The 26,319-nt window shown below is 38.8% G+C and overlaps 1 protein-coding gene across 3 annotated transcripts in view; it reads left to right on the forward strand.

Moving 5' to 3' along the window:
* The window catches only part of PUSL1 (pseudouridine synthase like 1), a 52,887-nt gene that overhangs the window by 12,939 nt on the left and 13,629 nt on the right, over positions 1 to 26,319 (forward strand). For 2 of the 3 annotated variants that reach the window (XR_011922718.1, XR_011922719.1), the window contains exons 3-8: positions 8,156 to 8,343; positions 11,274 to 11,420; positions 12,588 to 12,761; positions 16,344 to 16,398; positions 18,348 to 18,510; positions 25,284 to 25,336. Coding sequence is in view for 1 of the 3 variants with exons in the window: in XM_072426098.1 (XP_072282199.1) it covers positions 8,156 to 8,343; positions 11,274 to 11,420; positions 12,588 to 12,761; positions 16,344 to 16,398; positions 18,348 to 18,510; positions 25,284 to 25,312 (756 nt within the window). In the remaining 2 variants the exon portion in view is untranslated. Of the gene's footprint in view, positions 1 to 8,155; positions 8,344 to 11,273; positions 11,421 to 12,587; positions 12,762 to 16,343; positions 16,399 to 18,347; positions 18,511 to 25,283; positions 25,413 to 26,319 lie in introns of those variants that run through there. The other variant, XM_072426098.1, reaches the window with a different exon arrangement.

Below are 26,319 nucleotides of genomic sequence, written 5' to 3' on the forward strand. Positions count from 1 at the left end.
AACATAATCCACATCGCTTTATTTATTTATATACCTCTACTCCCACATTTTAGAGATTGAGCCTCTCTGTAAAAATGCTATTTATTACCTTAGTGCATGGTTCTGTTCTGCAACCACACCCTTTAAATGAAGTGTCCTCATTCAGACTTGTATTGCGAAGAACGGGAAGGAATAGTGATGTGTTCAACTGCTATTGTTACATCACAGAGATCCAATAGCCATAGAGACGTTATGTACATGCCACTCAGAACAAACAATTTATGATCTATCCTCAAATAATTGTTTATTCAAATATTGGCCAAGAACATATTAGGATAACAATCCATGATGGTTCTTGTTGCACCTAACTATCCAGTATGGCCAGTTCATTTAGGTAATTAATAGTCATTTTCAAGTTTGTCCACAGTCTAGCAACATCTGTACACAATCGTGCACACAACCATGCATGCAAGGCCAGTTGACATATCCATAATGCCTGCACAATTGCATTTTAGATCGATATAGAAGTCTGTTAAGCTCTGTGAACAACCATTTTATAATTTTGTGGTGTGATCTTGGAATGTGATATTGTTTGGTGAGATTACATAGTTATATAGTAAGTAATGCTGAAAAAAGACATTCGTTCATCAAGTTCAAGTCCTAAGGAATTAAACATATCCCAGATAAAAAACCCTATGGACATAGTTGATCCAGTGGAAACTAAAAAAACCCTGGTACTATTTGCTCCAACGGGGAAAAAACAGTTCCTGATTCCATGAGGCAATAGGATGTTCCTTGGATCAACAGTCTGTTATCTTTACTGTAAAGCTTTTTTATCCAGTTATATTCTGTGCTTCTAGAAAAGCATCCAGCTTTTTATAGAACTTGCTGAAACTACTTCCTGAGGGAGCCGATTCTACATTTTCTATAATTATCTCCAGATTGTTTGTTGAGAATCATTTATTAAAAACTGCTTTTATCCTGGGTCTGTACATAGCTTAAATGTAGTATTAATTTAAACTGCTTAATCACGTTTTGGTTTGCTTGTATCACCCATTTTGGGCAAATTGACATATAGTTTATTTTACTCTTTGAACCTAAGCTGTATGTACTTGCTATCATACCCCAGCCACAAGCGCTGCATTATAGGAGGAAAGCTGGGAGTATTGTGTGCCCTAAATGTTGAAGCAGGGACAGACATAGGTAGTGGAGTGTGCCCTGCATGATGTACCCTCCTTAGCCGACAGGGACCCCCTCAGGAGCCCAGGTCTGAAAATGCATGCATATTAGCTATTGTAATAAAACATTCAAGTGTCTATACCTAAGCCCGAGATCACTCAGGGATCACAATACTGCCCATAGCAATACCTTTATCTACTTTTCCATTTAGAACATTGAAGCCATCTTTGTTCAGTCATCATCCAGGGTCAGCATCTTATTTCTGAAGAGCTGACCGCTCCAAAATGTCCCAAACTTGTCGTTGCTGATGTCTGGGCAATTCTTGGTTTTGTTCACAATTGTCCTACCCATACAAGTCAACTGCTGTAGACTCTCGCTTTGTGATCTTCTACGAAGTCACAGTACTGCAGTGTGATCACCATGTGACAATTTGCCTGCACCAGACTGAAGACATTTTGTAAACCTAAGCCAAGTCCCTGCACTAATTTGCTAAAAAATGAACAAAAATGGAGCTATTCTGAAATTAATTATAATTATGCTATTTATTATGATATAGTAAAAATAACACTGAATATAACAAAACATATAATTGTATATCAAATAATTCATCTTTATTATTAAAATCAAAACCATAAAAATGGCTATCATAAATAACTGCATAAAAATTTCAAAACAATTCAACAATGCAATGATATTTATAACATTGGTCCAACCTATCACAAAAGAGACTCTTGGGAAATGTTATACTCAGTGGTCCAACCTGTCAGAAGAAAGGCTCTCCAGAAATGCTATACTCCTTGTGCTTCCTAGCAATGTACAGTCTTTTACAGTATTTGGAAGTTAACTAGTTGCAGTCCATGATTGGGAATCTATTGATTGCTTGTAAAACATATAAAATACATTTTTGACTGCGGTGGCTCACTTTGTGCCTTCTCTAATCCATTTTGTAACTGCACCTGCCTCTAACCTGACACTGATGACTGGTCAATTTGATGCTAATATCTTATCTTTCACAGCAAACAAAGCACACTGTATATTGCAGTGAAACACACATTTTGCTATGTATATGCAGTTATTTATGATGGCCATTTTATGGCTTTAATTTTATGAATAAAGATACATTATAAAGTTTATATTGTAATTATATTTGGTGTTATTTATAGATGCCTAAAGCCCTGTTCTTTTTAAAAAATGTCTATTTCTATTTATGTTGAGATGTTGCATCTGATGTTGTGTTGATGACCCAATTCCTAATGGATATTACACTTGGTTTTGTTTTTATTTTGATATGTCAGAATTGTAAACATTTTATTCTGTTCTACTTAACTTAGAGGAGCTGTCCACCTAAAGAGTTTATGCTGCTGCATAAAAACTGATAAAGCCTGATACAGATGTGCAATAAGTGTTGAGACAAACAATCTTTATGAATCATTTTAAGCAATAGTAGGACGCACAAGCTCTGTTTAGAAAACCCTGTCCCTGTTGGTCCTTTAGTGATCTGGTAGATTGGATTAGGAAACAAAGTTGAGGTACAGGCACTTAATTTTATCCTGAAATGGTTAAAAACAGTTGTCTCCATCAACAAAATTCCAGCATCTGTACGCAGCTTAAGACATTTAAAATATATGCTTTACCAATCTCTCAATTTTATAACTTTATATCAGTCTTTAATTGGGCATTGAAGAAGAATGAGGATGCCCTAACGGTTGTCCATCTCAAAAACGCAATTTCCATAGTTTTCCTGACATTCACATACGAAAGCTTCATGGTACCTTTTCAATATTAAACAACCACCACGCATGTCCATTCCTCCAAAATCTCTGCAGTGAGTCTAAAACTTGCAAGTAGGGGGATGTAAAGAAAGACAAAAACATGAAAATAATCAATTTTTAGGGGACACAGCAAACCTTTCGCTGAGCAAACATTTACAAAATGAGCCTCCCTTTGCCCTTGAGACCTGCTGCTTGGCCATGTTGATGAATAGCATTAATATTTTATGAAGACTTCAAGCTGCAGCAAGGCCAGAGCTGGCACGGGAAATTCTGGCTTAGTCAGATGTGCGGAGGCTCTGCTCTCAGATCTTCAAGCCAAACCATGGAACGTTTTCTGTAGGACTGTTGGAGTAAGAAAGGCAGCACTCCAGAAAATTAGGATATGACCCTCTCTGCTGTGAGATGCTCGCTGTGTGCAGCAGACCAGAGCTTTTTTCAGGATTTCTATAAATATTTAAAGCTCTGAGAGGAGACAGAGAGGGCATGGCTGACAATTGTCTGTTCCATTATCAGACCAATTACTTCTTGTGGCTTTTGATGGTTTTTTTTTTTTTACTTTTTACCTAAAGCCACAGTCTATTCAGTCATTAAAGTCCTACTCTAGTGCATACTCAGTTTGGTGAAAGATTAGAACCTTTGTCTTATTTTAAATGCTTCATGTTCTGTTTCTGTTTTGACACTTGAACAGGAAATGTGGAGAAATTTCTCCCAATTGAGGAGAAGAAAGAAGTCCTCGTATACCAGAGGTTTTAATCTTTTTTTGTGTTTCTAGACCTATAAAATGTTGAAATGAATACCAGTATATACAAATTGTCTCCTTAAGTAGAAAGTTGCACTGGCCAGAGAAGAAGACAGCATGCAGAAGCAAAGTGAAAAGCTTGGTAAATCTGGTGCATGAAAATGTTATTAATGATTGGCATATCATGAATGACCTAGTGGTCACTACTGCTAACCAGCAATAGCATCTGGCACAATCAGAATCACAATAAAGTGGCTTCAAAAGCCTTGATCAACACTTTGTAAGCAGATAGCACTTTTCAAAAAATGTGGTAAACATCAGAATGAATGAGTAGCATACAGCATATTCCAATATTGCAATCAGATTTTGTAAATGGAACTTTTGATTGGGTCTTTGAGTTTATTTACAGTACAACAATCTAAACACTGATTGTCTTTTTATGAAAAGGTGTTAAAAACAAACAAAAAAGTGGCATTCTCACCATCACCTCTTCTTTATAAACTGGCCTCTTAGAATTGTAACTGGAAAAGTAGTAGGGAATATCTTTAAATGGGGATCCATTATTCTTAGTTACAATTATTACTAGTTCTTGTGTATTTTTTTTTTATAAAAACATGCTGTAAAATGTCTCTGGTGATGGATATCTAACCCTTCACCATATGTGAATTTATAGTTTAGTGCATTCACAAAGTTTGTTTGGAATGGCATAGAAGTTGTACACGCGTAGCTTTAGTCTCAGTTCTTTCTGCATTTTTAAAATTTATTACTGGCCATACCTGTATAGAAACCTGGAGTCTGTAATAGATTTAGTCTTTCCAGATGCTAGAAAAATAATTTGGCAAAGCAAATCCTTTTGGTTCTGGTGACTACAGTTTGATATTTTTTGTCAGGGCTAATCTTTCAATTTGAATAGAAAGATTGCTCAACTATTGACTGTAGATCAGTTTGTTTTTACAAGATATTTTATAAGATGATTCACATTATAACATGAATGTTCTACCTAAAACAGATATATTTTTCTGCAACATTTTGTTTTTCTTCCAGTTATTATTGCTCATTTTTAATAATGTAATTTGATAAAAAAGCTTTTTTATTAGTTGCAAAATGTATTTTTTGTCTTCGTGCTCATCTTGCTCTTTCATTCTCTGCCCACTCTCCATGTTTTGCAGTGGTAGCCACATTTTGTTCTTATTTATTATGACTCTTGGGTTGTGGGAGTCGCAGAAGCGTGACTGGAGGTGTGGCGGACCCCAAGCACGTTGTCAGGTTACCCCCCTCACGCTCCTGTTACTCCTTATTCATTCCACATGTGCTGCCTTCAACCCCGTCGGCCAAGCGCACGCAGGGAGAAGGCCAAAGCAAGGCGAATGTGGGAACATGACGATTCCAAAGGCTGCGGCCTGCTGCCAAGCCAGTTCTGTGTGTGTGTAATCAGAGCAAAGGATGCACGCCCAGAGACACAAATGTTCTATTAACCTCCTCTCTGCCGGCTGAAATAAAGATGATCTTATAAGGGGCAATGTATACAATGGAGGAGGCTGCCTTAGGCCTTATCTGCCAATGAAAAAATGCTCATATGTAAGGCGTTTCCGCATATGAATAATTTAAAGTAACCATATATATCATTGCTATTTCCAATGCTACTTAAGTTGTCCCCCATCAATAAGGTTGGTCCATGGCAAGGGAACATGGCCAAATCTGCTTCCTTGCTCCTGTTTTGGGATGCCAGGAAGGTGTTGACAAGGGGGTCTTTTGGTCCTATAAATCTGCATCGGACACCCCCAACATCTGAACATCTTAATCCGAATTGTGACTGTAAATACCATTTCTTAGCAAGAACACAATATTGTGGGCAGCACGGTGGCTCAGTGGTTAGCACTCTGGCCTTTGCAGTGCTTGGTTCCAGGTTCAAATCTCGGCCAGGACACTATCTGCATGGAGTTTGCAGGTTCTCCCTGTGTTTGTGTGGGTTTCCTCCTGGTACTATGGTTTCCCTGACTGTGGTAATTACATATGACTATGATAGAGACATAAGATTGCGTGCTCCTTTGAAGGACAGCTAGTGACATGACTATGGATTTTGTAAAGCGCTGCTATATATATTTGTTATTATTATTATTATTATTTATTATATATATATATATTATATATGTATTTATATGTTGGTGCTATATAAATACTGTATTATAATATATAAAGACCAAGATGGTTTTGTTTATTGCAATTCCTTAACTGCTTGGAGGCCTTGTTTTACAGCCCAACCCTAGACTTCAGGAAAACCTCTATTCTACTGTTATTATAAAATAAAAAAAAAAATGAATATTCCTATAAATCTATTTTCTAGGACAATCAATGTTTCTGTACAGTCATGTTGCAATACCACATTGTTGGTACTTTATTTGTTGACTTGGTACGGTTAGGGAACAGACTCTGTTCTGTAAAGCTGAACCATAGTATCACAATCCTATAATGCATAATTTATATGATATTTGATCAGGATTAGTTTACAATACCAGCTGTCTCAGAGCCAGCTGATATGATTAAGTTCTGTTTGCATTTGGGCTTGGTATTCATATTCAGGTTTGTTCCAGCCATATTTTGCATGCAGTCATTATGTCCATTCTGCAGACCTAATAAAGGTAATATATACTATGCCGTGTGTGTTGAACTCCTGGTAAGGTTGGTGCACAATTTGTTTTGCTGAGGTTGTTTTAATTTAAGAAGATATTCATCCATAATTGAGCTCCATTTGTGTACTGTGTATGGTCCTGCTCATTTTTTCATAGTCTTTGGGGTTAAAAGGGCAAAGTAAATATAAGTTGTACAACCTAAACAGGCTAGTGTAGGCCTCGTAACCAGAACAAAAAAATCAATATCTTTTTTTCTTTCTCCCCGTCTGTTATGCTTTACATGTGGTTTTCATTTATGAGGAAAAGCGTATTGCTCAGCGTCAGTATGGAAAGAAGATATTCCCTGAGAAATTTCACGTATCCGGGATTTAGGAGTGTCATTTGTACAGCTGCCATTGAATAACCAGCCTTTCCCGTATACTTCAAGACATGCCACTCAGCCATGTCACTCAGAACAATTAAAGGGGAATTCCTGGCACTTTATTAACTGATGGCAAACATATTAGACTTGTCTGGTTTTATGGAATTGTTTAGTGAAAACATATAGGCAGCAAAAGGCAAAAAATGGTAAGAAAAGATCTTAAAATGGGAACTGCTGTTACAGGGACAACTTTCTGAGGGGAACACCCCTAAGTTTGCAAGATATCCTGTTGTGTCAATGGTGCACTGCAGGAAATAAACTGAACAGAAATGTTAGCTTGTTCTTGATCATTAAAAACACTTGATTGTGGCCTTGGAAATTGGAGATGTTGAAGAATTCAGTAGCAATTTGTTACCCAGTTTGTCCAAGGTGGAGATTTTGTTGCTGTCTACCAAAATAACTTTTTTATATCAACAAGGAATAAAAAGGAAAGTTGGGTTGCTGTAAGCAACAAAACATTTTAGTTTCTTTCAGACGTTTTTCAGCATGCGACCTAGTGCCCAATCTGTGGGAATTGCAGGATGCAGACAGGGATTATCACTAGATGGGCTTCCTAGCTGTTCTAGAAGATCTGTAAGGCTATTTCCCGTCAGGTTGGCACACACCCAGCACCACTTCATTCTGCGGCTCATGCCCCTTGCTGCTAGGATTAGGTGGCACGTGGCACGCACACATCAGATTTACAGTGTTTGTTCAGCTCTTTAGTGCTTGATGAATAACTGCATACACTGTGAGAACGACCCCTTGTAAGCATTAAACTTCTTTCCCTTTTTGTTCTATACAGCAGTGGCTGGGTATTTTGGACCCAGGGCACGGAGTCTCTAATAATTTAGATGTGCTAATGCTCACAAAATGGGAAGGTGACTTGGCGACTGTTACTGAATCTTCTCCTGAGAGCTTTGTCCTAGATCCTGCTTTTTCCTGGGTAATTTTTTGGATGAATTTGATGATACAGTTTTTTTTTTTTTTATACTTGTTCAGAGCGATAGGAACATCCTACAATCTCTCATCTTCCAATGACAACCCCTCATCCTCTGCACCACCAATGAAACAAGCAGTATAGAAGTCTCTTTTGGTTACGCTCTCTTGCAACGCATGTATGGGCAATAATCTATACTAAGGTGTTTGTGCTAAGCAATATAATCTGTGCCCAAACTTCATACTGTGCACAAAAACAACTTAGTTATGCTGTATGTATGGGCAGGACCTTTTTTTTAAGTATTAGAACTTTTTCATTTCAACTTTTCCTTGTCCATTTAGTTTTGCTTCTCATGTGCAGATGAAAAGATTTCCCCTTGCTTCCTGACTTGGAGAGTCAACAGAAATTGAGAAAAAATGTCTACAAATAAAGATTAGCTTTAATCTTTAATCAATACAAATTGTACATGTATTTTTTACCTGTCCACTTTTTAATGTATGCTTTTTATATCCATAGATGGCATTAGAGAAGCTTCGGACTGTTGGCAACCCCACAATCTACATCTCCAGCCGTACAGACTCTGGAGTCCATGCACTCTGCAATTCTGCTCATGTGGACATTGAGAGACCTTCAGGAAAGGATCCCTTCTCAGAGGCCATTTTGGTGAAGGCTTTAAACTACCATCTAAAGCCAGGCGACATAAGGTGAGTAAGCCCTTGTAAGACACGAGCAAGAATAAACCAGTCTAAAGCTAAAGTTCCTTGCTAAGGCACTTCCTGTTATATGGTGACAACACTTTGTCCCTGTCTCCCAAACATTCACTCGCACTGTCACTTCATCAGACAGCTTCTGATGAAGACTACAAATGGCCATTTCAATACACATTTCACATGCATGGTCTACTAGAAGCCCAATCTGAGGCATACAATGCAGCCAATGCTGGCATGTATGTATGCAGAAAGTGGCCTGAACCTGACTATAAAAGTGGAAGAGTGGCTGCCTTGGCCATGTCAGGGGTACAGACAAGATCTCCATTATGGCAATGATTAGTTACAAATACCCAGCAGAACATACAGTCCTTTCAAAATGCTATAAAACCTGCCTAGTAAAAAAGAACAAAATAAAAAATCGAGTGCATATAAACTAGCTGAGAAATGATCCTGGCCTGTAATCCAACAAGTTTGTGATATAATTGAGGTACTGAATATCAAGTGTTTTAGATTACACATGTTTTCTCTCTTTAATTATTTGGGGAGAAGCTTGTTCTGAGGTCAGCAGAGCGCATTGCTCTAAAATCTATTGCAGATGCCTGTGGCAGTGGAGAAAATCCAGTAAAGAGATAAGTGGCCAACACAGTGCATGCTTATTGTTGCTAACAGATGAGATGGAGCGGCAATGATTCCTGGCTTGTGAACACAGAAATCTGTACATTCCTGTCCGCATTGCATCCCTCACATACAAAGGTTTGTTCCCATAGTTACTAATTAGCACTATAGTACTGGGTGTTCAGCTCTTACCTTGACGGGGAGGGAATACAGGTTTTCCACATGTGCCCCTGGGACCCCCTGTATTGGGCAGTCTAGACTCCTTCAACTTAGGCCAAGTAATTAAACCTTTATAATGCACAGAGAATTAAAGAGCTAATCTAATATCCTTGTAAATGTATAAACTGTCCTTGGATGGAGATATCAATATGTATGGTGATTTTTTTTAACCTATACTGCTAATAGGTAATGCCATACCTAATATAAATCATCTTTATTATTTTTAAAGCAGAACTCCAGATGTGGAGCCCATGAATAGCCAATTTCAATTGCAATGATCATTCATACAGCAGAACTAAACCTAAGAAACAAATAATTGCAAGCAGACAGCTCTTTATTGTCGGGGGAACAGGTGATTTCTCTCAATAAAACAAACTTTCCTGCCTGCTTGCAATTGTTTGTTGGACGTACACTGAGCTGTATGATCTTGGCATAGCTGGCTGCCAGGAATGAATGAACTTGTGTGTGTGCACGTGTGGAAGTTACATCAATCCGGTCCGGCCAATCAGAATGGCTGAAGACCTAAACTTGGAAAAGAACCAGGTTAGGATGTTGGCACCAGCAATGGTGCACCAGGAGGTGAATTTAGTTCTGCTTTTAATCTAGAGATGCTGCAGTACTTTTTTATTTTGCTAGATGTTCTTAGTCTATAGCCAGCATCACTTACCCATTTCCTCGCTCTGGACATCCAGAAACAACAGCAATATTGGGACATTTGGAATTGCATTTGATGGGTCTCCATGGCCCATCCTACTCTCTCATGTGGACTGCACTGTTTACCAGCATAGCGCTACACACTTTCAAAACCTTGACCTGAGTTTCTTAGCAGAGCATGCATTCTGAGCAGGATGGTGTAAATTGTTGGTAGGTGGCCTGGCCTGAGATCCCTGCTGGCTGTGAGGCCCCATTCTCGTCTTAATAAATATGGCCCTACCTGGACCAGCTCTAGTCTTCGATTGGACAGTGAAAGATGAAAAGGCACAGTAATTAGCTAATCACTCTGTCAATATACTTTCTATTTCTGTTGGCCTATTCCTTGTGTGCCAATGAATTGATTGTCTCATTGTATTGCTTCTCTATCTTATGCTCCAGCTCAACTATGCAGCGTCTGCAAGAGACTGATACAATTTCCAACAGGTATTTGTTTTGCACCGCCAAACAAATACCTGTTCATCCTGCCAGTTTAGTCCATCTAACTTCCTGTGATGGTGTGGCAATGACTCTGCAAGGCTTCTGAATTCAAATGAGAGTTATCATTGTCATTGTCACTGCAGAGGAATAAATACATGTTGCAGGAGGTTGCCAACTGCATTGTTGCTGTACATTCAGAAGCCTGTGGCTTGTCAGTTATCAACTGGCCACTGCTTTCTGGGTTGGCAGCATTGCCTCTGCTGCTCAAATAATCCAACTGTCTTGGAGGGGAGCATGTGAGACACAACTGAATGAGGATTTGGCTCAGTCATGAAACATAAAGGACATACATGTACTTTGAAGTTTAGGTATCACATAGTATTTGGATATAGGACATTTTTAGGATATCTTACAGAAGCTGTTTCACTTTTAATGATGTGTTAATAAAGCTGTACTAATTTATGTCCACTATATCTGTCTAGTGTTCAACTTAAAACTAACACCTGGTGATCCACCATGAAAAGTCCTTGTTCATTTATAATATATATATATTATATAGTATATGGGGACATCACTCTGTCCTTGTCTCCCAGTTGTTTTCTCATGCTGTCAACCCTTCATCTTACGTTGACGTCTACAAGCTGCTAGACATTATGCAGGAATTGGGCACTGTTGTCACCATATGGAAACCTGCTCTGTGCAATGCCACACAGTCATTGTAGTGCTTATAGACCCTACAAGTAGGTGCGCCTGGGACCTCTGATATAGAGTTTCTTTTGTTAAAGCGCTCATGTGGTATTAGAAATCTGTAGGAAATGTAACAGGTTGTATCCACCAAAAATAAAGTGTAATTTTCAAATGGAGTGATTTTATACAAGTGTTTATCACTCTGCCATGTGCTTATTTGTTGTTATTTTTTATATTATGAATGACCTATTTTGTATTTTTCTTCCATTCAGAGTCCTGAAGGCCATCCGTGTAAGAGATGACTTCCATGCACGTTTTAATGCTGTGTCCCGCACATATGTGTATCGCATAGTGACTGGATATCGTGGCCCAAATTTACCAGTGTTTGAGAGGAATCTGTGCTGGGCGGCAAGTGAGAGGTAAGACTATAAATAGATTATTTGTCTTCTAAATGGCAGAGATTGGATTGTAGTATCCAAAAGAGGAAAAAAATTGTGTCTAGAGTATACTGAAATCTGAATGCTTGCTGTTTTCCAAGGTTCCTGGTGTCACCACTTGTCAACATATCTGTGTGTATTGGATAGCATGTCCCCTGTTGGACGCCATGGTTCTCCTTTCTGCCCCGTACGTAACTGTTGTGTGCCGACTGGATGTAATTGCAGGCAGGAAGAACCACATGGCTTAAGGAAGATAAGGAAGCAACTGTAGATAGAAGGGCTTCTTTTAACTACCATATTCAGATTGTAGCTCTGGACATTTTCTAGAGACACAGCAATATTCTTGAACAGCCTCTTCGTACTGCCCTGTTTCCTCCTTCCTGACTTGTATGGCTCAGCAATTTTGGGTACTGTTAATGGGAAAGAGCCAATTTCTTTCTTTTAATGTCAAATATTGTTCTGTTTCTATCATTCCTGTGACAGACCTAATAAAGGAAAACATATGAAGACAATGTTTGGTACAATATTTGGATAAGAATGTATATACACTGGAAGAAACTGACCATGTTTGCATGTATGCAATGCAATGTGTGTATATATATATATATATATATATATATATATATATATATATATTTATTTTAATGTTGTAACTAGTTAATCAAAAATTAGTAATGAGGAGATGCTGTGAACGCCCCACTTGTACAATCCTTTCATCCTTTCCCAGCATGATTTGATCCACTTTTTTGATCCCAGAGGTTAACAGATCCACCCCCTGATTGCGTGTTATTAAGCCACTCTGAACTCATAGGAGAGTAATATAGAGAATGGCATTCAGGACCCACCCACCATTAGAGAATAAAGGAAGGAAGAGGTCCCATAACATTACATGACCAGATCAAAGATGGGCTTTAATTAAAGCCAAACTAAGCAAGGAGTTGGGTCAACAAATGATCAGTTATTTTAATGTCATAGACTCAATTCTTTTACAGATTTTTACAGATGTCTATGTAATATGGATGATAAACTTTTTAAGTGGCAAACAGGTAATAGAGCTTTTAGTCAAAAAAGACATCCAAAGTCTCTTCTACCTTCAAAAAATGTAAGTAGTGATGAGCTGAGTTTTCTCCATTTGATTTCATTCTGTAGTAGTCTTGATGTTGAGAAGATTCAGGAAGCTGCCCAGATGCTGCTTGGAACTCATGATTTTACTGCCTTCAGATCCATAAACTCAGAAACTCCTTTCAAATCACCTGTCAAGACATTAGCACAGGCAGATTTTACTGCTTCCACCAGCCTCTTTCCAATTTACAGCCAGAGCAGGTAAGCAGCTTTATGGTACTGGTGACTGTAACATGCAAAGCACAGTAACCCCACAAGAACAGTAGATGGGGGTCCCTATTATTGAACTCCAAACAGACATTAAAAACATGGATTATTGTAGATCTGTATACATTGTATAGGAGCTCGGATAAAAAAAAAGCAGAGTGATACAGAGTTAAGCTCTAACGTCTGCTTCGTCTCCTTTTACTGTCCAGTCTCTGGCCAGAGGAACAACTAAAGTTTTACAGAACTGAAGCAAGAAAAAATATCAAATCTTTTTCAGGGCTGTGTGGAAAACCTTTATATTGCACCCAGAAGCCTGAAAGAGAGGAGGGTTAAGGCATGACGGCAACACCAGCGTCTATGAGACCTACAGGGCTGAGTGTCCTGGAATTATAGAGACTGTTTTAACTATTTTAAATCCAGAAAGCATATTGTGCCCAGAGTTAGACTTTAAGTGTGGCCCACATTTCTAAATAAAATACCTTTTTAAGATCTTTTATACTCTATGTAGTCCTACTATTCCCTATTAGAAGTGATTTGAAGCCTAGTTTCCTAAATACACTTATTACTTTCTCTTTCTTGATGCTCAAATCTTTTCTACTTTGGTCCATGTCTGTAGAAACCTATACCTGATACACCCTCTATGTAATTTCCTTCTTTCTGACCAACACCCACACATGGAAATAACTTTATTATGTCATTATTTTAAAGACTTTTACAGCAACAGTTTATTATTATGGTGGCTAAACCCAAAGTGGCTCAATGTTTTTTTCCATAAGTGTAATAGTCCCATGGTGCTGAACAGGGTGGAAGCTAGATTGATGTTTTCTGTCCGAATGTGACAGCAGCACATTAATAAGCTGGAGAAATTCAATGCTGATGGTTGATTTGTCTCTAGACATGAACTGTAGAGAACCTTGGGCTAACTTGATCTGGGCACCTTACTTAAAGTTAAACTCTTGGGACAAAAAAAAAATCAGGTTAATTATAATTATCAGTAACAAAAATAAATTTTAATTCACACAGGCAGTTAGTCACATTCATTTGGACTTATTCTTGTAATGTTTAAGATGTTTCAAGCCTTTTAAAAGTTTTACCAGAGTGAGGAAAATACATTTCTATTTCATATTACAAACATCTTAATCTGATCACTGTGGAATTTGACCCAGCCGATGTGCACATTTGAAGAACTAATGAAGAGGCTAGGAAAGCTGCAAAATGTCTTCAGCATAACAAGAACAAGTCCAGATGAATGTAACTAACTACTACTAATGACCTGTTATACAATGACCTGAAAAAATGACACCCTTCACAGACACCTTGGAAGAGATACGTCAGGGCCACTCGCTACCAGCTACCTATGGAAAACAACAGGGGGCAGATACAAGGCTATTTACAGCAGAAATGACTGGACCTCATAACAAGATGCTCCTATACAGGGGAAAAGTGTCTCACTGAACAGATCTGGAAAAAAGTACACAAAATACAGCAGTGTGCAAAAAAAAAAAAAAAAATGTACACATACTTCTTGAATTTTGACATTAGTTGCTTATCCTGCAGGTCACCTTTAAAGTGCATCTAAAGCCAAAACTTTTTTTTATTTAATTTTTTGACTATTGCCTTTTTTCAAACTGTTTCACTGTAAGGAGGTTTTTCTTTCACTGCCTGTTGTGTGGAGTCAGCAAGCAGGGAGAGGATATACAATGTCAATGGCGTAAATTTCCCTGATGGAAATGTTTCCCTTTTTTCTTGTTCTGATGGTAACTGAAATTTTTAGAATTGTCTTTGCATTCATTCCCAGTGACAATGGTGATCAGGACAGTGAATTTTTCTTACAAAATAAAGACCAGACCCTAATCCTTCAAAAGTCCAACTCTAAAAAGCTAAGTTTAGCTTTGTTTGGCATGTGGGCTCTTTAAAGCCAGCAGCACCTCTTAATGTGTCTATGTGAGCCCAGGATACTGCACAGGTCATTGTTGCATGGGTCAGCTTTCCCTGTTGGATAGCTGCATACTTTTTAGCCAGCATTAGGTTAAAATGAATTGCTACTGTGGGAAGCTTTTTTTCCCATGAATGAAGTGGAACATCTGCAGCAAATATTCAACTTTCCCCCCGGATTCTTTGTGCAAGCGTCACCCTGCAGTCGACTCCACCCGTCATTGTAAAAACACAAATTTTTGCTAAGCTCTAATATTGGTCGGTCCAAAGTGTTGGATCTGCAGCCAAAACCAAAACTTTCTGTAACTCTATCCACTGCTCAGCATATACATTCCCAGCTCAATGACCTCCTCTTAGAATGCAGTGCTCTGATATCAGCCACGCTCAGACCACTTTACAACTTGTCATGATTTAACATGTCATAAACAGGCCGCCAGACGTCTACACCAAAATCCTCTATAGGAATGTTTATGCAACTTGGTGTTTTTGTAAATTAATGTAAGCCTCTTGATCTAATCACACACTAGGGAATATCTGACAATGCAAAGTATTTGCTGAAATTTAGATAAATCTGTCGTATAAGCTGGACCTAGTCCATGAAATAAGGGTTGTGTTAAAACAAGAGAATATTGAAATCACTCTATACAACTACCTAACGCTTTTATTTGCGGGGTGCTAATTTGATAACTCATACATTTCTTTTTTGTACTGTTCCCCAAGGATCAGGTTTTGGACCTATACTCTTCCCCTGTTATACCTCCTCCCTTTGCAACCTCATATGTCATGTTTCTTTGGTCTGAAGTATAATTTGTATGATGATGACACCTACATTAACCTGTCCACTTCTAACTTAATTGGAAAGGCCCTTGTTTCTTCTTGTGTCATTGTTTGTACTTGTGTTGTATGCAGGTTGTCATCTGCAGCCACCATTTATTGTACAGCACCTTCTAATATAGTGGTGCTTTATGAATTACAGATAATAATAAAGTGGTCACAGAGCCTGTATGTGTAGTATTTGGATGAGTGTAGAGCTGGAAAGGTATGCTTTATTTTACTTCCTGTATTTCACTTTTCTAAATACCATACCAGTATTCTCCCCAGCCCCTTTTAGGTGCACTGGGTTCACCAGTTAACTGGGTTAACTGGGTGCACCAGTTGGCACTTGACAGTAACCACCTGGCTGTGTTTTGGCAAGTCACATGAAAGTAGTTTTCACTGCTGTGAAGTGTGCCAAGCAATGTTATGCAAATATACATCTTGATAAAGGCAGAGCTTTACTTCCTTGTGTCAAAGCCTCCAGCAAGGAAAGCAGTGAGCTCCACAGTAGTGACATCAGTCTTACCCTAGATGGTGCTTTACTTCCTACACTGCAAAAACACAACCAGGAGGACTTAGGCGCACTCACACACTAGAAAGTGCACTGCTATATTTTAGGAGGAAATTCAGACAGAAGGTCCATCTACTGGCTACTACTAGGACACCATTAATTTAACATGTATTTTTGGCTACATTGCTCATTATAGTTGTTTGCACTGACTTAACCTAATGCTTTTTTAAATGCAGCCACGAACTAGACATTAAAACTGTGCCGAACTTTATGATCTACAGATTTATCTATGACTCAGTCTTTTATTTTTGCAGTGATGTCCAGTTTTGGAATTTTACCTTTAAAGCTAACTCCTTTGCCTATAAACAGGTATGATGTTTCACTTTTGCATGGTTTAAAGTCATGATCAATTTCTTCCTATTTTAGATTATTTAGCTTTTTTCCTATTAAGTGACACCCAACATCACTGTGTGACCCCCACATCAATATAATTAACTTGGCCTCTGACCAGTATAATAGAAAATACTATTGAATGTTTGAAATGATGGTTTACCAAGGTGATGTGGTCAGACCTCATTCACTAATGTGACACTGGTTCTCTGATGTTATACTCAAACACAAAAACTCAGACAACACACGGGGGTGGGGAACAAGGGAAAGGGAGAGAAAGGGGTCCAGCCGGGGTGAGGCTAAGAAAAACTGCGGTATTGCAAGCTACTCCACGAACCCGCAGCTTCTCTTTCATATGTGGTGGTACAGATCCTTGATTTAAATCGTTAGTAATGATCAATCAAAATCAGGTGGTAAATAGTGTGTAATCCACAGTTCACATATTCTCTGGAATATATCATGTTTGTAGAATGGCAGGCAATTTATTCATTTTCTAGTACCTTTAAAGTTTCTATAATACCCTTGAGAAAGCCTAAGAGGCGAAACGTGTTAGGATTTAAGACCTGTTTGTTCTAACTAAATTTTGACCCTGAATATTAGTAGGAGCTCTATGTCTAGCTATATCAACTGTTCTGTGCATAACTCCAATCTGTAAACAAACAACAAGGTGTTAAAATATCATTAAACTATGTTCTGTTAATGAATAGTTTTCATTTTACTGTTATTCACATTTACTATTATGTTTTGCATACCACACGTTGATTGTTTGACATACTTCACTTTGTGTTGGATTTAAAACGCCTAGTTTTTCTTCTTTACTATTTTGATTTTTCTATTAAAGGGTGACCTCTGGCCCAATTTGATTTTAGGGTTTACCATAACATACCTTTCTACCTATACACTGGTTCTCCGAAATACAGAGAACATCTATTTATTTATTCTATTGAATGATTCTGTTTTTCTGCTGATGCCTCTAGAACACATGCAGTCTTCTCTCCAGAGAGACAAACCGCCCACCGCCCTGAGCCTGCGATCCATATGGGGTCCTTCTACTGACCCCACTGGCGGGCGCACCGGCCATAACCACAGACCACCAAAATTCTCTCGCGGACCACCACTGGTCAGCGATCACTGTTCTGGTTACAGCATTTATCTTGCAAATGAGATTATGTGTATGATTTAAAAGAAAAAAATCCATCCTGATTCCCTGCCATTTTCCTGATGCTGGGAACTTTTGATTCAGTGCTGCAGAATTTCTGTACCAGCAATTTACCCAATAGTCCCTTTGATGCCATGACACATCTTCTGGATGCCAAGAGGTCCTGCCACTGGACAGCCAATATTCAGTGCCTTCATCATGCAAGCAGTGATGTTTTTTTAGTTGGGTTTAGAGGAATTAGTGTTATCCTAGGGACTGGCTTTAAAATGAACTCAGGGCAGACAAAATAATTATATATATAAATCAATTAAAAGTGTTAATAAACATGTGTTTTTACATTAGAAAACCCGATTCTGTCCTGCTACTGGCTTTGCTATTGCCTTTGCTTAATCAGGAATGACACCTCCAATTTGTTGCTGACTCCCGATTGACAAGCACAGAATAGAACAGGTCCTTGACCGGGTGTGTTGCTTAACTGCACTGTAATCTGCAGGCAGGTCGCAGACTTTCCAGTTCAGAAGGGGCACCTGAATCATAAGACTGGGTAAACAAAATTGCAAATCCTTTTACAGGCAAGCAAGTTTACTTTTTTACCTGTAGTTGAGCTTTGAAGATTATTTAAACCTTAAAAGAAGAACTTGTCTTATTTGTTCTCTTTTATATTTGCCTAATATATCACAGAAAACATTGTGTTACATCTGTTTAGTAACGGGTAATTTAATTCTTGCATTTCTTGACTACTTAGCAGAAAACTGAATCTTTGTTTCAGGTGCGAAGAATGACGAGTGCTTTAGTTGCAGTGGGACTTGGCCGTCTCACACCACAACAAATCAAATTTCATCTGGAGACCGGTGAACAAATGTCCTTCTCGAGGAATGTAATAGCGCCACCCTATGGATTATTTTTAAAAGAAGTCAAATACTCGGAGACAGGTGAGTGATTCTGTTTGTCAGTGTGCCCAGAATGTCCTACCATTTCTGGATACTTTTCAACCTTGCTCTAGGTAGAGGAGGCATCTCAGGGGGAGTTTGTTACATAGTTTTATTCAAGCCTTTTTTATTATTATTATTACTAATAATAATAAACAGGATTTTTATAGCACCAACATATTACGCAGCGCTGTACATTAAATTGGGGTTGCAAATGACAGACAAATACAGACAGTGACACAGGAGGAGAGGATCCTGCCCCAAAGAGCTTGCAAACTAGGAGGTGGGGGAATTTACACACAATAGGAGGAGAGATATGTAGTGGTGGGAAGTAGTGGGGGTTTTAAAAGACAGAAGAAGATGGGTAGGCAAGTTTGAAAAAGTGGGTTTTGAGTGCTCTTTTAAATGAGCAGAAAGTGGGAGCAAGGGATAATAGGATGAGGAAGACTATTCCAGAGAGTTGGGGCAGCTCTAGAAAAGCCTTGGAACTGTGCGTGTGAGAATGTCAGTTGTAGGTCATGGGAAGACAAGGAGAACGGCTGGGGGAGTATTTTCTTTTTACCAGGTCAGAAAGGTAAGTGGAACAAAAATTGTTGAGGCATTTGAAGGCAAAGCACAGGAGCTTGAATTTGATTCTAAGGTGAAATGGAAGCCAGTGAAGAGAACTGCAAAGAGATACAGCAGTAGAGGATAGGTGGGAAAGATGGATGAGTCTGGCTGCAGCATTCATATGAGAGAATACCAAAGAGGAGGATGTTACAGTAGTCCAGACGAGAGATAAGAGCGTGTACAAGGAGTTTGGTGCTCTCTGCGGACAGGTAGGTGCGGATTTTGGAGATGTTGCGTAGGTGAAAGTGACAGGACCTGGAAATGTTCTGAATATAAGCAGTAAATGAGAGGGCAGAATCAAAAGTGACGCCAAGACAACGTGCCTTAGGGGAGGTATGAATAACATTGTTGTTAACAGGAATATGTAAGGGGGAGATTTGGAATTTGAGGGGAGGGAAGATGATGAGTTCTGTTTTCTCCAGGTTGAGTTTCAGGAATCGGTCAGACATTCATGATGAGATGGCTGACAGGCAGCATGAGACCTTATCCAGGACTGAGGGAGACAGGTCAGGGGTGGACAGATAGATTTGAGTGTCATCAGCATACAGATTGTACTGCAAGCCAAAGGAGGATATGAGACTACCGAGAGAGGAGGTGTACAGAGAAAAGAGAACCTGTCCAAGGACTGACCCTTGGTGAACTCCAACAGGGAGGAGAGTGGGAAAAGAGAAATTACCATTGAAAGAAACTTGAAAGGAGCGGTCAGACAGATAGGAAGCAAACCAAGAGAGAGCAGTGTCACTGATACCAATAGAGTGCATGATTTGTATTAGGAGGGGGTGATCAACAGTGTCAAAAGCAGAGGGAAGATCAAGGAGAAAGAGGAGGGAAAAGTTTCCTTGAGACTTCTCTCTGATGAGGTCATTGGCCACTGTAGTAAAGGCTGTTTCGATGGAATGGGCAGCTCGAAAACCAGACTGGGGAGGGTCAAGGGGAGAGTTGGTGCTCAGGTAATCGGTGAGTCTTTCGTAGACAAGGCGCTCAAGAAATTTGAAAACATTGGAGAAGGGATACAGGACGGTAGCTAAAAGGTAGACCCCTCCCTACCTTTTAGCTACCGTCCTGTATCCCTTCTCCAATATTGTAGTGAAGGTTTCTTCGGGATAGGGAGAATTATGGCATGTTTGAAAGCTGAGAGGTAGATACCAGTAGAGAGGGAGAGGTTGAATAGTTTGGTAAGGGCGGGGGCCAGGGTGGAGGAATGGGCACGGAGTAGATCAGAGGGGATTGGGTCAAGCGGACAGGTAGTAGATGGAGATGATGAGAGAAGAGAGGAGACTTCATCCACAGAAGCAGGGCTTAGGAAGGCAAGTGATGATTTACTGGTGGAAGGGGAGGATATGGTTGAAGTGGACCGGTGAGCAGAGACATCATGTCTGATTTTGTCAATTTTATCTCCAAAGCAGGGGGCAATGTCTTGGGCAGAGAAAGTTGTTGTGGGGGGAGCAGGTGTGGGATTTAGGAGGGAGTCAATTGTTGAGAAGAGGCTGTGTGGGTTGGAAGCTTGAAAGGAAATGACAGTGGAGAAATAATTTTGCTTGGTGGCAGTGAGTTCAGTGTTAAAGTGTTGTAGTCTGGCTTTTAAGTCCATGAAGTCAGCGCTAAGGCCAGATTTTCACCACTTGCGCTGAGCTGCAGGAAGTCTTTTGTAGCTGTTTGGTGTGATTGTTGTGTCAGGGACGGGGGTTAGCAGGACAGGGTTGCAGAAGGTGGCTGGGCAACTTTATCCGGAGCCAGACTTTTCTTCAGTCTTGTACCACTGTAGAAGTTTTTTGCCTACATTGATATTCTTAGGCTGATTTCACCAAAGCTCACAATGTGCAATTTTCAAGTCAGCTGAAGAACGTCTGCAATCATCTAGCTTTGTTGGGCTTCGTCTGTTTTATCCTTTTCCCTTTTTTAAAGTTAAAGTAGTTAGTTTTGTGCTGGTTATAATTGATCAATTTCACTCTTAAGCGTTATTGTTGATCACCAGTAGATGGCATGATGTCCTCATGTAAATTATGAAACAAACTCCTATCTTTCTGATTATGAGTTTGTTACACAACTCACATGATGACACAGCACCATCTACTGGTGTGACTCAAGTATTACCAAGAATTCAGTCCAAGCTCTGGGTGTGGCTAGAAAGTTAGATATCGGAAGTACCAATAGATACTTTTGCCTGGGCGCCCGCCGCAATTAAAGCCAGGATGTCTAAACACCTGCGATTGGTACCCACCTTATCGGCAGTCTCAAAATATTTTCAGGCACAATATGTCGCTGCCTTCCCATTTCCATTATACCTGATATTGGGCCATACTGTTTTTCCTTCAGGTATTTGGGACCCAATATTTTGTATGTGGCTTGCTAAAGGGATTTTTAGAACCAGACACTTCATTTGACATGATTCTTGGGCCTCCTTCAAAGATTTGCAAGCTAAATATGACCTGCCAACTCTGGCAGAGTGCTTGGCATACTATCCTACTGACGTATTTTCTTATATCTCTCCCTCATCCCTCCCAGTTTGTACGCCCGCTCTTACCCTTAGAGTCACAGTGTATCTCTTAAGCAGATGTCAGGGGTACCCTATCCTGTGCGTACCATAGTCTCATCTCGACATTGACTGATGCTATCCCACCTTTTGTGACAAGGTGGGAAGAGGGGGAACTGGGTCTTAAACTCACAGATCAGCAACAAGTGATGATGCTAAATTTTGGCAACAAAGCTTCAGTATTCAAAAAGTACCAAGAAATGAATTACAAATTGGTCACCAGATAGTACAGAATGCCAGGTAAACTAGCAAAAATGTATCCTCATGTGGACACAAAACTCTTGGAGATGTTAGAAGGCCCCTGGAACCTCCTAACTTCATATAGTTTCGGACTGCCCGAGGCTTGTCCCCTTTTGGGAATCACTTGCAAAACCTGTGTACGACTTTACATCAACAGATTTAAGAGGTAAGCCTGAACTGGCTCTGCTCCACGTTTCAAACATGACAAGGAAACGACATATACTAAATGCTGCAAAAGCATGTATCCCCTCATTTTGGATGAGTGAAACACCACCGTCAGTTGGCCAGTGTTGGGGAAAGTGTCAAATATATGTTAAACATTCTATGGAGGATTTAATGTCCACAGATTTAGGGACATCCGAAAGATTTACCCATACCAGGTTCTACTGGATTCAGTTCAGTACTACCTCCGACTTCACTGTCTTATTGTCACAGGCAACACAAGTCTAGTGAGACTTTAATTCTCAGGAATGTAATAGATATAATATGATACATGTTTTAGGCTGTGTGAAATTACTGTGCTCCTGCTGCTTGTTATCCTTTCTCCCCTTCCCTATTTTCCTTTTACACTCCCACCTACTGCCCCATTTATTGTTTGTATTAAAAGTTTTAAACAGTTTACCTGAGATGCTCTAGGTGCATTGTTTGTAGAAAAATTTGTTCATATTTTACCATTTCAGTGAGCTGTTTTTTCTGTACTGACGATATTGTTCTATGTAAAACTGTTTAAAAAATATAACTATATATATATATATATATATATATATATATATATATATATATATATTTGAATATAATTATATATTTCATTTTTTAGCAAGATTTTTTTTTAACCTCCCCAGTGGTAACCCCGAGTGTAGAAAAAAGCTGCTGAAAGTGGTAACCCCGAGTCACACTCGGGGTAGGTAAACCTATGGGAAGTAATAGTAAATACATCCTTACCTGATCCGTCGGCATCCCGCGCTGTCCATCACCGCAATCTCTGTCTTCTTCCTTCTTCCTCCGGCATCTTCTGCACATGATGAGTCACCAGGGGAGTGCCCGGTGATGTTGGTGCGTGTGTACGTTGCTGGTGGGGCGGGACGGGAAATTCAAAATCCATTTGTTTTGCATTCAATGCAGAATGCCTGTGTTGAATGCAATACATTGGATTTATATGTGTAAAAGCAGTACATTGTTTTCAAAATTTATTTTACAGTATAATAAAATAGTATGAGTATAATTTTTTTTTTTAAATTTATTATTTAATATTTTTACATGATTTTGTGTTTTAAACATTATTATACTCATACTATTATATTAAATACATTTTCATAATAAACAATGTACTGCTTTTAGACATATAAAACGAGAAAGAAATTAACCGCTAGGGAGGTTAATGGTATTTTGAGAAAAATCTTCTTCTTTATCAGAGCTTATTGTGTTCGCTTCAATTTAAAAGTGAACCCTGAGAGCTAGAGTGGCAGATAGGCAATGTATAATTGGGGACCATACTTTCCCAAAATTAATTTGTGCAGCCAATCAAACAGCCTAATACTGGATATGGGCATTCTTGAGCCCCTAAAATGCCCGTGTATTTGCCACAAGCATATGAATACATGCTTGTAGGGTTAGTTATTCTACCAATACATACACATACATATTACATTCTACTGGAGAGATTTAAACCTAGGGCTGAACCACTATACAACATAGTACTAAGCAGAAAGATGTGTAGAGATTTTTTTCTCTTCACCAAACAATCAGGTTTCACTTTTCATTTTTAGTCATACCAGACACTAAAAGAACTGCTTGTTTTTCTTGTGGCTCTCATGGTTCTTAGACTTTGCATCCAGGACAGGTTAGATATTAAAACTACAAAGCCATTGCTGTCAGAAGCCCTGATTGTCCCATCACGGGAGGGGAAATCCGGTACAGAATGTCACCCTGTGACAGAATTCTGCCTTGTGTTCAGTCCTTGAGAGTTTCCAATGCAGTTCACTAAATGAAGCCTGATTCAGTGACAAAAGAGGGGAAAGCTGCTTATGGTAATTTCCTATGAATCTGGCAGAATTTCAGAGAGAGCTCTCATTTTATCTTTTTACTTATTAGAGACAGTAAAGAAGAGAACACTGAAAGGAGCTGCCTGGAGGACACAATGCCTGCTCTGTTGTATTGTGTTTGCAGATTTCAGTCCATGTTCTATGTCTCTATGTATAAGCCACAGCTGCTAAAATAATGGAGCCATCACAGTAGTCATTATATGCCTGGGATGTCCGGTCCCCCACAAAATATTGCTTAATTACACCAGAAGGGAGGATCAAATTGCTAAAAAAAGTAACTATCTGAAAAATATTTATTGTTCAGCAAATATGAAACATTGCGCACCAATTTTTTTAATCTCTTTTTGACTATATGGTGCTTAAGACTGCTTTTTACATAGGTATGTCTATTAATTTACTCAGAAATGAATGACTGATTTCTTATTGGTCTAAGGTTTCATTGACAGCCAGTCTGCTTGAAAGAAAGTCATTATGACTCTGCTGTTTCTAAGTCATACTGACCTGGATTCTGTTGTCATGTGTTAATTTAGTGACTGTTGTATACTTATGGGAGCAAACACAGATAAAGTACAACAGTTGAAAAACATATCCAGTTAAAGCTGGACTTTATGGGGAGTATTTATTATTTATTTGACCTAGATTTGTCCCTTTATTCATTAGATTTGGCATTTCCGAATATGATTGCTGTGCTCTTCTGGTGATTGGCCATTAGGTGGCAGAATATGTTTTAGTTTAATTGTCCATTAAAATGAGCATTGCATTGGGATAAGAATGACTGTGAGCAAAAATACATCCAAATTGACAAGGGAACAATTTTTAAATACATCCCTATATGTGCATACAAAATAACTCCGGGACTGTTCGGGAGTACTCTCCATTTAGGGTAGAGATTGCTGCAAAAGCTGACATTTTTTAATAAGCTATTTATATTTATTTAGAGCCTCAAAACTTTCATAGTTTTATTTTTAAAGAGGAACTCTGAAAACAGTAAATTATATGTTTCATTTTATGTTGATTTGTTAAAGAATTTGTAATTATATAAGTAATTCCTGTGATTTCTTCACATTTCATATGCTACATGCAGGAACCTTTTTTCCTGTTTCAGCTGTGCAGCTTCCTGTGTCACCGTTAGCCTGTGCCATAGATTAACGCTACCTTTTGTGTGATTTGGCAGAGGGTGATCCAGGAAGCAATTGTACTGAATCTGGGGTTGTCTACTATTCTGTTCTGGGGGGGGGGGATATCTAAAGCTGGGCTTTATTTGCCATTATTTTCTAGCTAAGCTTGTGTACTTATGTATTATATATTCACGCATGTCCTGTTTAATAATTATACTTTATTTCAATCCTTAGATTTAAATATGAACAAGACTCCCAGTTAAGAAGATGGACACATTTAGAAACATGTAAGGGACTTTTACCGATTGAAAAACAGTTTATTATAATGTTTTAAAGTACAAATAAAGTTTTATATTTTTCTTATATGGTTGGCTAAGAAATATTTTTGTTGTTATGGAAAAGTGAGCTGGATAAGTTGAGGATTCAAGTATTTTGTGGATATGGAATTGCAGCTTTATATCACATGATTCTGTGATTCTCTAATTATTTTATATGCCTTACTGTGTTTTGGGGCAGAAAGGTATAGCCAGGGAACACTTGACTTACCTTTCTGCAAGCTCAGTTTCACCGGTTTCACACACACAAAAAGTTAGTACTGATGTATATGATATTTATGTGCACACAATAATTATATGATCATCATTATGTTATCTGGATATAACAGACAAGAGCAAAGATGCTCTCTGGCTTTTGTGGAATTACAGGTTCCAGCAGACCTCAACTGATGAACAGGTAAGTATTCATCATATGATTTACAGCAGGAGAGCCACATCTCTTCTAACAACAATAATAAATAATAATAATAACAATGATTTGTTAGAAGACATAATCATCAAATGTAGAAATTACTTGGCACCACCTATTGGAATCTACAAGTTACTTCACTAGCTGCTAGAAAAGCATTTAGTATCCACTAAAACCATTAAAGCTGGGGTGTCAAACTCAAATACACAGAGGGCCAAAATGAAAAACTTAGACAAAGTCGCGGGCCAAACGTGAAACTAAAAAAGCACCACTACCACAATTCCCTGCATCTATAAAACAGTCCAATGCGGGGCTTAATGTTATGAGGGGCTGGAACTCCCTCTTCACTGAAATAGCAACGCTACTACAATTCCCTCCGTCTATAAAACAGTCTAATGGGGGCCACACATAGGCAAAGAGGCCACTGAGTGATGCCGGGATTGTAGTAGCAGGGCAATTTCAATGCAGCATAAAATATGTGCAGGAACTTTTGAAAGGAAAGGTCAACAAAATACTCTATATAATT

Source organism: Pyxicephalus adspersus, chromosome 11 (genome assembly GCF_032062135.1).
Source record: "Pyxicephalus adspersus chromosome 11, UCB_Pads_2.0, whole genome shotgun sequence".
NCBI lineage: Eukaryota > Metazoa > Chordata > Amphibia > Anura > Pyxicephalidae > Pyxicephalus > Pyxicephalus adspersus.